This window comes from Melanerpes formicivorus, unplaced genomic scaffold (assembly GCF_026170545.1).
Source record: "Melanerpes formicivorus ecotype bairdi unplaced genomic scaffold, bMelFor1.0.p_v2 SCAF_33, whole genome shotgun sequence".
NCBI lineage: Eukaryota > Metazoa > Chordata > Aves > Piciformes > Picidae > Melanerpes > Melanerpes formicivorus.
This window is the reverse complement of record NW_027142385.1, coordinates 9071474-9083842: the sequence shown is the minus strand read 5'-3', so window position 1 is coordinate 9083842 and position 12369 is coordinate 9071474. Positions and strand designations below refer to the sequence as shown.

Below are 12369 nucleotides of genomic sequence, written 5' to 3'. Positions count from 1 at the left end.
ACTAGGCATGGCTACCAGTGGTGTCTCTTGTCCTGAGACACTGGGGGAGCTGAACTTCCACATTCAGGAGCAACTCAGAAGCTCTCTTTGTTCAACTGCTGAGAAACATCTGCAGCTCCTGCTGCACCCTGTGCAAACTCTCAGACCAGTGACGACCACGAGCTGCTGCCAATCCCCCCAGATCCCAAAGGCACAGAACCAACACCACTTGCTTCGTTTGTCTGACAAAGTGGCTGCCACCCATCAGGCAGCGCCAGAGAACGCCTGAGCCCGACAGATGCCACGGCCAGCAGCATCCTGCCCCTTGAGTGTGCACCCTGAAGTTCAGACAGAAGCAGGAACACAGAGGGAAGAGAGCTGCCTGTGACATGGGCAGCACAGCTGCTGGGACTGCAGCTACAGTTCAGAGGAAAAATGTCCTGTGCTGTTGTGTTTGCTGTAACCAGAGCTGAGTGGGGTCTTGCAGGAAGGTGAGGGAGGAGGACACCATCCTCCAAATGCATTCACCCCCTCCTGCATCCTAGGGTTGGAGCAGTGCATTTTTGCTTCTCAACAGTTACTCAAGGCCTGAAAGTGCCCTAGAGGTTAGTTTCAGATAAGGACAAACATTAGAAAACAGTGAAAGGAAGTCACTGAGTATTTATCAATGACACCTTAGGCTCTGGGGTTGTTTTTTCTGTTTGGTTATGGTCTGAGAGATACCAAAGACAGCCACACACATAGGGATCAGATGGGATTTCTGAAAAGCTCATGTAGCAGCAGGCAGCCCGCTGGAACCAGGCTTTACACCACCTGGACACTACTTTTCTTCCTGTGTAATGAACCCACCTGGGCTCTGGGGCACCTACCCAGAGGAGCAGCTTCAGGCTGAGCTGAAGGTTGTGCTGCTGCTTCACAAATATTTGAGCTGTGTTCCTCCTGAGCATGCTGCTCACAGGGCAGCCTGAGCACACAGCAACCAAGTTCAGCTGCAGACACCTCCTGCCTTCCTCCCATCCCTCTGATGGTCTGAGAGCAACTCGAACTCAGCAGCTTGGGTTTACTCCTTTATTTCTCTGAGAGTGCATTGCTCTGTGAGCTGCCATCAGGTTCTCTGAGCCTGTGAGCAGCTGTTTGGAGACCACTTATCCAATGTACCCAGGTATTTTGTGCTTCAAATGTGATTCTACTTTGTTTCTTTTAATATTAATACATCCTGAGTATCCATTCCTTTCTTGATGGTAGCTAGCTGCAGGGTTGAGTACAGAGATCGTGGGAATGTTTTTACACCACAGTTAATGATGACTTGCCTCTAGACACATCAGTGGATCGCCTCAACCACGTCCTGCAGGAAGGCCCAGCAGTTCATGGAGCAAACTTGGGAGATGCTGCTCGGAGTTTACCTTGTCTGAACGTGAAGATATCCACAGCAGCTGACACCCAAAGAACTGAGCCTGGGAGGCGCAGCGGCGGGTTGGGAAGGCCTGCAGCTCTCCCTCTGGGGGAGGCTTTGGCAACCCTGCCTTTCTGAAGCCGTGATGCTTCGGTTACCTTCCATGGCCAGCAGCTGAGAGCACGCAGGGCTGGCAGAGCGCTCAGCACTGTGGCTGGAAGCAGGAGACCGAGGGGCAGCAGCTCTCCTCCCTCGCTGCTCGCATGGGGAAGCACAACAGGAACCGTGGGCTTGTGACAGCCATGGTGGGTGGCAATGGAAGCAAAGACAAAGCTGGTGGGAAGTGACAGCTGGAAATACAAAAGGAAAAGCAGTCGGGATTTGGAAGCAACAGGTGGGAGCAGGTGTTGGAAAATGCTCTGAGGCAGGGACAAAGCCTTCTGAGTCCAGCGGGAAGGCAACTTGAGAGACAACGAAGCGCCCAGGGAGGTGATAAGGACGGAGATCAGGCACCAAAGGCAGGTCCCTGCCTCCCGCAGGCTGCCCTGGCTGCTGCAGAGCAGGGCTCAGCTGTCGGGAGCAGGCTGCCTGCCCGGGAGGCGCCGGGGCTGCTGCCTCAGCGGGAGCAGGGAGCAGGCTGCGGCTGTGCCGCCGCACCGAGCTGTGCCCTGACAGGTGGAGAGGCACAGAAGGGTTATTTAAAGTCATCCTCGCCGGCTGCGCTGGCAGGTGGCGGGCAGGGCCCGGGCGCCATGCCCTGCGCGGCAGCCGTGCGCGCTGGATGTGACTGACAGAGCCACCGCGCCCTCGGCACCCAGCGCCCCGCTCCGGCCAGGGGCGGCCGCGCAGTGCCCAGCGCAGGGCGGGGCGGGCACACGACTGCCCTCCAGGCAGCGGGTGCTGGGGCCGGTGTCGGGACCGTTCGGGCTGAGCCGGGTCCCCGTCCCGCCCTCGACCGCAGCCGCCGGGACCTGCCCTGAGGCAACTCCGTGGCGGGGCCGGGAGGGGTCGCGCGCGCCTCGAGGGCAGCGCGCGCGGCGAGGGCGCGGGGAAACGCGCGCCACTCCTCCGCACGCACACCTGCGCGCGCCGCCGCCCTTCCCTAGACTCGCGCGCTGTCCTCTGTCTCCCCGCGGCCAGGCCCGCCCCCTCCCGCGAGGCCGCTAGGCGCGGCCAATGGGCTCTCGGCGTGGGGCGGCCGGCGGGGGCGGGGCCGCGGGGCCGCCTCTCTGCGCCTGCGTGCGAGCCGCCCGCGGAGAGGGGGCGGGGCCGGCGCCGGCGCACAGCGTGCGCTCGCCCTCTCTCGTGGGGGGGCGCGGAGCGCGCCTGCGCCGCCCGCCGCCTGCCGCCCAGCGCCCGCGGGGGGGAGCCCCCGGCGCCTGCGCGCTGCCGCCGCCGTCCCCCCCGTGCCCCCGAGCGGGGCCTCTGCGCCTGCGCGCCGCGCTGCCCGCCCCTCGCCAGCAGCAGCAGCAGGAGGAGGCGGCGGCGGTGGTGATTCTGGCTGTGGAGAGCGTGAGGCAGTGCGAGCGCCGCTGCCGCCCCCTGTTATCCGGGAGCCGCAGGTCCGGGCGGAGGGAGGCCGGAGCGCGCCGGCGGCGGAGGGAGCCAGAGCGGCGGTGGCAGCAGCGGCAGCAGGAGGAGTCTGTGCCCGGCCCCCCCCCCCCCCTCCCCCTCCGCTCAGTCCCGTTACAGCCCCCCTCCCTCCGCGCTCCGCTCCGCAGCCACCAACATGTCGGCGCCGGCGGCCAAAGTCAGTAAGAAGGAGCTGAACTCCAACCACGATGGGGCCGACGAGACCTCAGGTGAGGCCGCGCCGGGGGCGGGAAGGGAATGGCGGCAGCCGCCGCGGCCTCCGCCTCGCACCGCGCCGCACCGACCGCCATTTTCCCCAGCCACACGGGCCGCGGCCGGGCCGGAGGCGGGAAGAGCGCGGGGTCGGCCGGGCGGATGTGCAGGCCCCAGCGGCGGCAGGAGGAGGCCATGTTAGCGCCCTTTTGTCTCCGCTCCCCGGCCCGGCCTCCTTCCCCACGGGCGCAGGCGGGGCCGGGCGGGGGGCGCTGCGGCCTTGGCGGAGCAGCGGGACCCCCCCGCCCCCCCTCCCGGAGCAGCATCCGCGGAGCCTCATTGTGCTCCGCCGCCGCCGCCATGATGCTTCGCCGCCTCCTGCTCTCGGCGCCGCCGCAGCCGCGTGGTGCTGCCCCGCCGCGCCGGGATGGAGCCGCGCCGGGGCCCGCCCGCCGACCCACGCGGTGCTCGCGCGCTGCGCGCGCGGCGATGGAGCGGCCCGCGCCGGCCCCACGTGCGGCCGCGGCCCCGACGCCGTATTTAAAGGTCGCCGCGCCGCGGGTCTCCTGCCGGCCGCCGCCGCCGCGGGCAGGGCGCCGCGCGCTGCCTCCGCCGCCAGCCGCCTCCGCCGCCAGCCCCGCTCGCACACGTGCTGACCGCGCGCGGCCGCCCCGCCGCCGCGGGGAAGGGACGAGCCGAGCGGGCTGTCCCCGAGCGCGGGCTGAGCCCCGCGGGCAGCTCCCCGCGCCGCCGCTTCCCGCTGCCTTCATTCCGCTCCGGCCCGGTCGGTGAGCGCTCCCGGGGCACGGCGCGGCCGGGCTCCGCCGGGGAGAAGTTCCGAGTAGAAAATCCCTGCCGAGTGGCACCGGGAAGCCCTGTCGGCCCGCACCCGCCCTTGCCAGCCTGCCCCGCGGATTCTAGGAGGCGGCGTGGTTTGCGTTGAGGCTTCTGCCCTCCTGAAGGATTTTGTGTGCTTTCGGATGCGTTGCTCTCAGCAGACAGGGCTCTTTAATTAAATTGTTCCTAATCTGCCCGGATCGACTTCTTCAGGTTGACTTGAAAAGCCGTAGGGGAAGGGCAGCTCTCATTCCCGGGGTAAACCTGCCCTGGGGTGGCCGTTCCCCGAATTTCCCAGCACTCAGCGGTGGTGCTCAGGGGCAGCTTTAATGCTTGAGGGATTTCATAGGAATATCCCCGTGCTTCAAAAGGAAAGGACTAGGAGTGGGCTCGAGTGGAACCTCCAGGTGATGTCAGACTTGAAAGGATTTTGATGCCTTTTCATTTGTTTTTCAGAAAAAGAGCAACAGGAAGCAATTGAACACATTGATGAAGTACAGAATGAAATAGACAGGTAAACACCAACAGGCTTCTGAGCTGTTTCAGCTGAAATCAAAACTGTAACTTTCAAAAACCTAAATATTTACCACTGTAAGCACTTGGGTTTAGCTCTCCCTCACTTTAGACTGCCACGGTATATTTGTGTCCTGACTGGGTGGGATGTAAGAGGTGGATAGGAAATTAGAAGAAGTATCTTTGTTTCTTGTTTAACTGCTAACTTAAAGCCTGGAACTTGAATTTAAAGTGGATTGCAATAGTTTTGGTAACAGAGGTTTGTTTCTCACTGTTTTTCCCAGTTAATACCTTTGCAGGTTGCAAAAGTGTTTTCATGTCTGTAAGCAGAACCAAAGCTTGCCTGGAAGGTTACCTTGTATTGCACTTTCAGAGCTGGATAGTTATCTGCCCCTGCAGTGCTACACAAAACGTGTCAGTGAAGCTCTGGTCTCTGTGCCAAGGCTCTGTGGGCTCTGTGTGGGCATTTGCCTGAGCCTTATCTCCCTGCAGACTGCCCGACCAAGGCCACAGGTGGTGAGGCTCTGGCCATGGGAAGCTGTTGCAGTATCAGGGCCCAGCCTTCAGATGTTCTTGGGCAGGGTGGCTTTGCTGCTGCTCTCTGCCTGCCCAGAAGCTGGGCAGCAGCAGGGGGTGTGGCTTGTGGCTGTCTTTGGCACACAGAACATTGAAGAGGTGAAGCTCTGCTTGCACAGAGCAGGGTCTGTCCCTGGGGCAGGGCTGCAGCACACAGCCTGTGCTTCCTGTGGGAGCAGGGCATGGCCTCTGGGGTGCCTTTGTGGCGGTTACAAGCCCGGGCCTCGTCCTGCCTGGGGCCTCCCCCGCTGGATGTGGCAGACTGGTCCGGTCAGGCCCTCCCAAGGCTTAGCTGACTGCTGCCGAGGAGCCTTGGGAGCGTGGGCCTGTGCTGTGGCCAAGGTGGCTCTCTGTTGCAGACTGAATGAACAAGCCAGCGAGGAAATCTTGAAAGTAGAACAGAAATACAACAAACTCCGCCAGCCATTCTTCCAGAAGAGGTCAGAGCTGATCGCCAAAATCCCCAACTTCTGGGTAACAACATTTGTCAACCACCCACAAGGTATGTCCCTGACACCCCCCAGCCCTGGCTTCTCCCCTGGCCCTGCAGCTCTGGGTGTGTGCAGGCCTGCAGCACGTCTGCAGGGGCCTGTTGGCCAGAGGAGCAGTTGTTGGCTGGAATCCCATTGCTGGGCTTCCTCCTGCCTTTGAGGGGCCAGGCTTCCCCCTTCTCTTACTGGGGCTCTTGAAAAGAAAAACCCAAGGGTGCTAGTTCGAGGCTTTCAATTGGAGGTGACCTCCTTTGGGCTCTTGACAGCAGACTTGGAGAAGACAAGAAGTTTGTGGCTGCTTAGGCAGGGCAGACCACACCTGTTCAGAGAGAGGGGCTGGTGTGTGCAGGCATCTGCTGCTGCTCTCTAACACGGAGCTCCAAGAGGCCAGCGTGGTGTCCTCCCTCAGGAAATGCCAGTAGTCTGATGGGCCACAAGCAGCTGGGCAGATCTCTTGCTCCTCAGCTCTTGCTTACTCTCGGTTGCCTGTGTCTCCTCTGCACGAGGCACGTTGGGTGCTTTAACGTGGGGCTCCTGGTTCTGTCCTAGTATCTGCACTGCTGGGAGAAGAGGATGAGGAGGCACTGCATTACCTGACCAGAGTCGAGGTGACAGAATTTGAAGACATCAAATCAGGTTACAGAATAGATTTTGTAAGTGCTCCAAGTCCCTCCTTCACTGGGGGCTTTCCTGCTGGCTTGTGGGTGGTCACTCATGGGTTGGTTGTAGTTTCATCTCCTCAGGTGTGTCTTTAGTGCCAGGTGTGACCTGGTGTGTGCCTTTGCACCGGGTGGGTTCTAACTCTCTGCTTTCCACTCTGCAGTATTTTGATGAGAATCCATACTTTGAAAATAAAGTTCTCTCCAAAGAGTTTCACCTCAATGAAAGTGGAGACCCATCTTCAAAATCAACTGAGATCAAATGGAAATCTGGGAAGGTGGGTGTGCTCCTGGGCTGTGGCTGCTGCTCTCTGCTACCACTGCTTTGTCTTCCTTTTCCCTTTTTCTTCTGTGCTGAAGCTGCTTTCTCCTCCCTTTTCTCCTCTCAGCCCGCTCTGCCCTTGTGTGCACCCTGGGCTCGTGTCTGTCTCTGCTCATTGAGCACCACCAATAAAGTAGTGCAGGCACAAGAGCAGGCAGCTGCAGAGGTTGGTAGGGCTGTTGGCCTTCTCTGGCAGGCTCTGTTCCAAGGACAGCAGGTCTGGGGGGTCTGATAGGAGATGTGATTTAGTTTGGGCTTTTCCCTTTCCTCAGCTTCATTTCCAGCCCCATCACAGGAGAAGCCACAGCAGTGGGGATGCCTTTTCAGGCTGCTCAGACATCCTCTGCTGTCAGCTTCTCTAGAAGCTGGGCACTTTCCTGTGGTCCTGAAGCCTTTAAATGAGTATTCAAGAGAGCTGAGAGTTGCTGTTGAGTAATTTTGTTTGCAGACTTAGCAAACAGTAAACTTGTGGGGTGAGGTTGTGGTGCAGGACTCAGCTACCTTCCTGTGACCACTTTTTAGGCTAAGAAGGGCAGAGCTTGGAGGTGTGGATGGGATGGAGTGGTGCTCACATTGTGTGTAGGTGGCAGCTGCTCTCAGAACAGCATTTAGCCATTATGGCATCCTTAAAGCTCAGTGTGTCATTAAACATTTGTCCTGCTCATGCTGCCCTGTGGCAGGGAAACAACCCAAACATGAGACCCCCTGGGCTTCCAGTATTGCAGTGGAGCTTTGGCTCTCCCCTGGTGTTCACTGCAGACACAGGTGGCCGTGGTGGCTTTTCTGTCATTTGCTCCAGATCTTTCTTAGAGGCTTCTCCCTGCAGAAGGGAGTGGCAGGTGACTTGTGGTGGTTCAGAGAAGAAGGTTTCTTTGTGGTGCTGATGAAGCCAGGTGAGCATTACTCAGCCACTTCTTAGGGAGCTCCTTCACTGTCTTCTCAGGATCTGACAAAACGTTCAAGTCAGACACAGAACAAAGCCAGCAGGAAGAGGCAGCATGAAGAGCCAGAAAGCTTCTTCACCTGGTTCACTGACCACTCTGATGCAGGGGCTGATGAGCTAGGAGAAGTCATCAAGGATGACATCTGGCCCAACCCACTGCAGTACTACTTGGTGAGTCCAGCCCCAGGCTGCTGGGCAGGGGCAGCGCTGGGCAGGCGCCGCTGACCCCGGGCAGTTTGGTCACTGTTGGTAACACCACACCTGTGTCCCTAAGGTTCCTGATATGGATGATGAAGAAGGGGAGGGAGAGGAGGATGATGATGATGATGAAGAGGAAGAAGGATTGGAAGATATTGATGAAGAAGGAGATGAAGATGAGGGGGAGGAAGATGAAGATGACGACGAGGGAGAGGAAGGAGAGGTGAGTAATCCTGTGCCTCTCATCTGGTGTGTAAGCATCAGATACAAGAAAGGGTCCGTGGGGGCACTGAGCCCCTGCCACAGAGGTGGAACAGTTCTTTGTATGACTGCTGGCAAGGGCTTGGGGAGGGGAAGCAGAGCTGTCAGCACCTGAGGCTGTGTACAGGAGACAGTGGCTAGAAGTAGCTGCACTCAGGTTGCTTTGGAGGAGCTGGGGTCTCTCACAGCAAAGTGTTCCCTTGCAGTAAGGCTTTCCTTGCCAGTAGCTCCTCCTGATGCGTCCAGTCCTGGCACCCCACACCTGCTGGCTCCTTCCTGCCTGTGGCCAGCACAGCTCAGGCTCTGGGGATGTCCTGTGGCAGCAAGCAGGGTTCCAATGTCTCTGTTTCTCCTGGTGTGTGAATCCCAGCAGCAAAGCACAACTCGTACTGAGGCAGGGCTGCTGTGGGCACCAGGGTGCTGGGCTCCATTGTGCCACCTAGAACCTGGCATCTGAACGGGAAGCGTTCTGTTCTTGGGGGGTTAAAAGGAGGGGGAGAAAGATGAGCCCTTTGCTGTGTGTTGAGCTTGGATCCATGCTGTCAGTTTTGTTGAGCCATCCAGCTCCCAACTGGTTTCCATGTGGGTTTGTGCTCCTCAGCAGGGGCGGAGAGCACGGCACCAGCTGCTGCGGGCAGCGCTGCCAGGCAGGGGAAGGTGCCGGTGCCTGGGCTTGGAGCTCCTGGTGGCTGCAGCCTGGTGACAGAGTCTTCATTGCTGCTTCTCTTTCCACAGGAGGATGAAGGAGAGGACGACTGATTGAACACTGATGGATTCCAAACCCCCTTTTTACCTTTTTAATTTTTCTCCAGTCCCTGGGAGCAAGTTGCTGTCTTTTTTTTCTTGTGCTCAGTCGCCTTGTTCTCTTGAGGTCTCTTTTTCTCTCCTCTACACCATGGTTCACAATTTATTTTGGGGGGAATACCTTGAGCAGAATACAGTGGAAGAGAATCTACCAGTTTCTGTTTCAAGTTCATTTTTATCCCTTTCTGTCTCAAAACAAACAAACTGTTTATGGAATCAACACACCATGTTCTGTGGGAAAAAAGAAAACCTTCTGCTCCCTTCACTCTGCTGGAAGCTGAAGAGTGCTAGGCCCCTGTGTAGTAGTGCATAGAATCTAGCTTTTTTCCTCCTTTCTCTGTATATTGGGCTCAGAGATTACACTGTGTCTCTATGTGAATATGGACAGTTAGCATTTACCAACATGTATCTGTCTACTCTCTCTTGTTTAAAAAAAAAGAAAAAACCTAAAAAAAAAAACCAGCTGGGGTTCTAGGAGGGCAGGGGGGGTGTGGATGGCTGGGGGGGTCCGTGGGCATTTTGACAACATGGCTTCTTCTCCTTTGGCATGTTTGATTGTGATGTTTGACAAACATCCTTGCAGTTTCAGATGACACTTTTAAAATGAAATCTTCTCCTAATGATCAATTTGAGCCCTGCCACTTGATGGAGAATCAGCAGAACCTGTAGGATCTGATTTGGAATTGCCATTCTCTTTTGGTCATTTGGTTCTTGGTTATGTTTTTTCTTTTTGGTTTTGGTTTTTTCCTTTTTTTGTTTTCTTTTTCCTTTGGTTTTTTGGTTTTGTTTTGTTTCACTGGAAAGGAAAGAAAGATGCTGAGTTTTAAACGTTAAAGTGTACAAGTTGCTTTGTTACAATAAAACTAAATGTGTACACAAAGGGGCTGCTTGGTCTTGACTGAACTGAGCTCTCCTGGCCCGGTTTGAGCTGGCTGCTGGTGCCCTGTGGCTCTGGGGGTGCTGTGGGGCAGTGCAGCCCTGCCAGCAGCCTCTGGCAGCTCTGTAGCTCCCAGGAGTGCAGCGCTGGTGAAATGTTTCCTTGGGGAGCTCACTCCTGCACGTGGTCCCTTCAGCTGCCCAGCTCCCTGGGGCAGGGCTGCAGGTTTGCCTGGTGTGTGGTTTGCTTCCACATTCTGCAAGGAGAAATCACTTTGATTCCTGGAGAGCTGCTGCAGAGGTTTCCAGTGCAGTGTCTCCAGTAAGTCTGCATGAGAAGCTCTCAAAGCTCAGGACAGAAAGAGCAAGCAGTCTGTCTTGTCATGAGCCTTGGGTGTCTGTGCATCTTTGCAGTTGGAATCTCAAGGCAATCCTGGGGCTGTCTGAAAGGGCCAAATCCTCAGCCCAGATGGTGTGTGGAGTTGCTCCCTCCCTGCTTTCCTTGCTGGCAGCAGCCTTTGTGTGCTGTAGGTAACTGCAGTCCTCTGGTTCAGCAGACTGCATCTGAGTAGCTTGCAGCAGTTCCATGCTCAGGATCTTGGTTGTGTTCGCAGTGCAGTGCAAGTTCTAAGGTGCTTTGGTGATCCAGGGTTCAGGCAGCTGCCTCTCTGGGGATGTTAGGCAGGACAGGCACTTGGGGAGATTTGCTGCCACCTCCTCTGATTCCTGTGCCTCACTGAATTGGCTCCAGTGTCACATTCAGCTGGATTTGATGCTCAGGAATTCCCTGAGCAGAGCAAGATCCAGCTCTGAGACATGGCCAAATAACTGTGGGGAAACATCCTGTAAGTGTCTGGTCCAGCTTGGACTCGACCCAGGTACCAGAGGCAATCCATGTCCAGCCTGCACCTGAGCAATGGGGAAAGAAGGCAGCCCTGCACCTCCTGCAGCTCAGAGCTGCTGCCCTCAGCCTGCTGGCAGAGCAAAGGGGACAGCCTCTTGCCTTCAGGGCTGGGCTGTACCTTCCAGATCCTTCCATTTGATTTCTTTCTGTTGAGAGATGGAAACCTGCTCCCTGTCATGGCAGAGGGTCAAGGATGATTACTTAATTCCATGTGGTCTTGATTGTAACTCTTCCAGGAAAGTATTTCCCCTGCTCTTAATGCTGTAGGGGAAATCCTTTGACATTGACTCTCTCTGGTCATTAGCAGCAAGCCTGGAAAATCTGTCTCGAAGTGATCAGCTCTTCAGGGGCTGTAAGGGCAGGTGCCATGAAGAAGTGAGAAGTCTGGGTAGTGAAATGCTGCTCCTGAGGCTATTCTGCAGGTCCCTCAGGATCTCACAGGTTGCCCAAACACTTCTGCTGCTGTGTTGATCACACTGAACTTCCTGGGGAACTTCAGGGTTTATTCCTGGCAGCAGCCTAAGAGTAAATCCTGTGCTGAAGGAGTCAACTGCATTTGTGAATCCAATCTGCATGGCTCTTTGCCTAGCCCTGGAGATGGGTGGGGGGTGAGCACACTGCAGTGCTGCAGAAGGCCATGGTGTCCTCCCAGCGCTGTGTCCAGCCTGGCTGAATCTCCTGTGGGTGCCCATTTCAGTGTAGTTTGGCTATGCACACACAGAGCAGGTAAAGGTCAGTGCCCACCTGGGATAAGAAAGGGAGATTCATTCTTGCTGATAACTGTATCTCATTAATCCCCCACTGCTGCTGGAGCTCCTCACACTTAATCCTGTGAGTGGAACTTGCCCTGGGGGAAGCTGAGGCCAGGCTGTGAGCCTGAAGTTCCAGGGTTAGAACAGGGAGCTGGTGGCAGTTACTGGGGCTGTGTGACTCCAGTGACTCCAAGGTGGTTGTTTGGCCTTTAGTTGCACTAGAATTGAATCTTTGGTCTAATTGCTAGTGCCAAAGGGAAGAAAACACACACCTGTGTGTCTGTGAGGAGGTGTGGTTATCTGTGTGGTCGCTCCTGCTTGTCCCTGTAAAGCACCATCCTCTGACCCTCAGCCATTTCTGCCACCTCCTGCACTCTGGCAGCCTCTCAGTACCTCTCTAACCTGGGGCACAGCCACAGTGCTCTGTCCATTGGGTGCTGCTCCTCAGGGTTGAAGCCATGAGGGTTTGTTGTGGGCCTGTTGTGTTGGGGTTTGGTTTGGGGGGGTTACTTTATTTTGGTTTGGAGGGGTGGTTTTTGTTGGTTGGTTTTCCTTTTTTATTGCTTTTTTAAGAGACTGAAATCAAGGCAATAATTTCTCTGCTGTATGTCCAAGATCTCCTGTTTGAAGGCATTGAAAGTGCATTCAGCTCTTACTTGACATAACCATTTCTAAGAACCAGTCCTGGGCTGGGCATGGTCTGTGGGATGCTGGCTTGTCCTCGATGGGCATCAGGTGCCCAGTGCAGTAGGAGTGGCAGCAGGTGCCGATGGCTCTGCAACGAGACACTTCCTCCGGGATCGGATTTGTTCTGTCTCTTGCCCTCCCTCTCCTGGATAAACCACGGAAACTTCTAATACTCCTCTCTTGATCTCCAACTCCCCGAGTTCTGGTGGAGGGATCCTATCAGCTCTGGCTCCCGGTGCCTGCTGGCACCCTGGGCAGAGCGGCTGGGGCTGCGTTCCCTCCGAGGCTCCTGCCTGCTGACCGGGACCCCCTGGTCGTTAAGCGGAGAGCTGGCGGCCGGCGGGGGGGTCCGGAGCAGCCTTCCCCTCAGCTCTCGCTTCAGGCGCAGC

The 12369-nt window shown here is 56.8% G+C and overlaps 1 protein-coding gene across 1 annotated transcript; it reads left to right on the top strand.

The window, feature by feature from the left end:
* The first annotated feature begins 2829 nt into the window (after positions 1 to 2829).
* On the top strand, positions 2830 to 9641 carry SET (SET nuclear proto-oncogene). The gene is made up of 8 exons (XM_068156062.1): positions 2830 to 3174; positions 4451 to 4508; positions 5443 to 5585; positions 6124 to 6227; positions 6398 to 6511; positions 7499 to 7669; positions 7773 to 7919; positions 8693 to 9641. Exons 1-8 carry the CDS (start codon positions 3102 to 3104, stop codon positions 8714 to 8716), a joined length of 834 nt encoding a protein of 277 aa, XP_068012163.1. The 5' UTR covers positions 2830 to 3101; the 3' UTR covers positions 8717 to 9641.
* The last annotated feature ends 2728 nt before the right edge of the window (positions 9642 to 12369 follow it).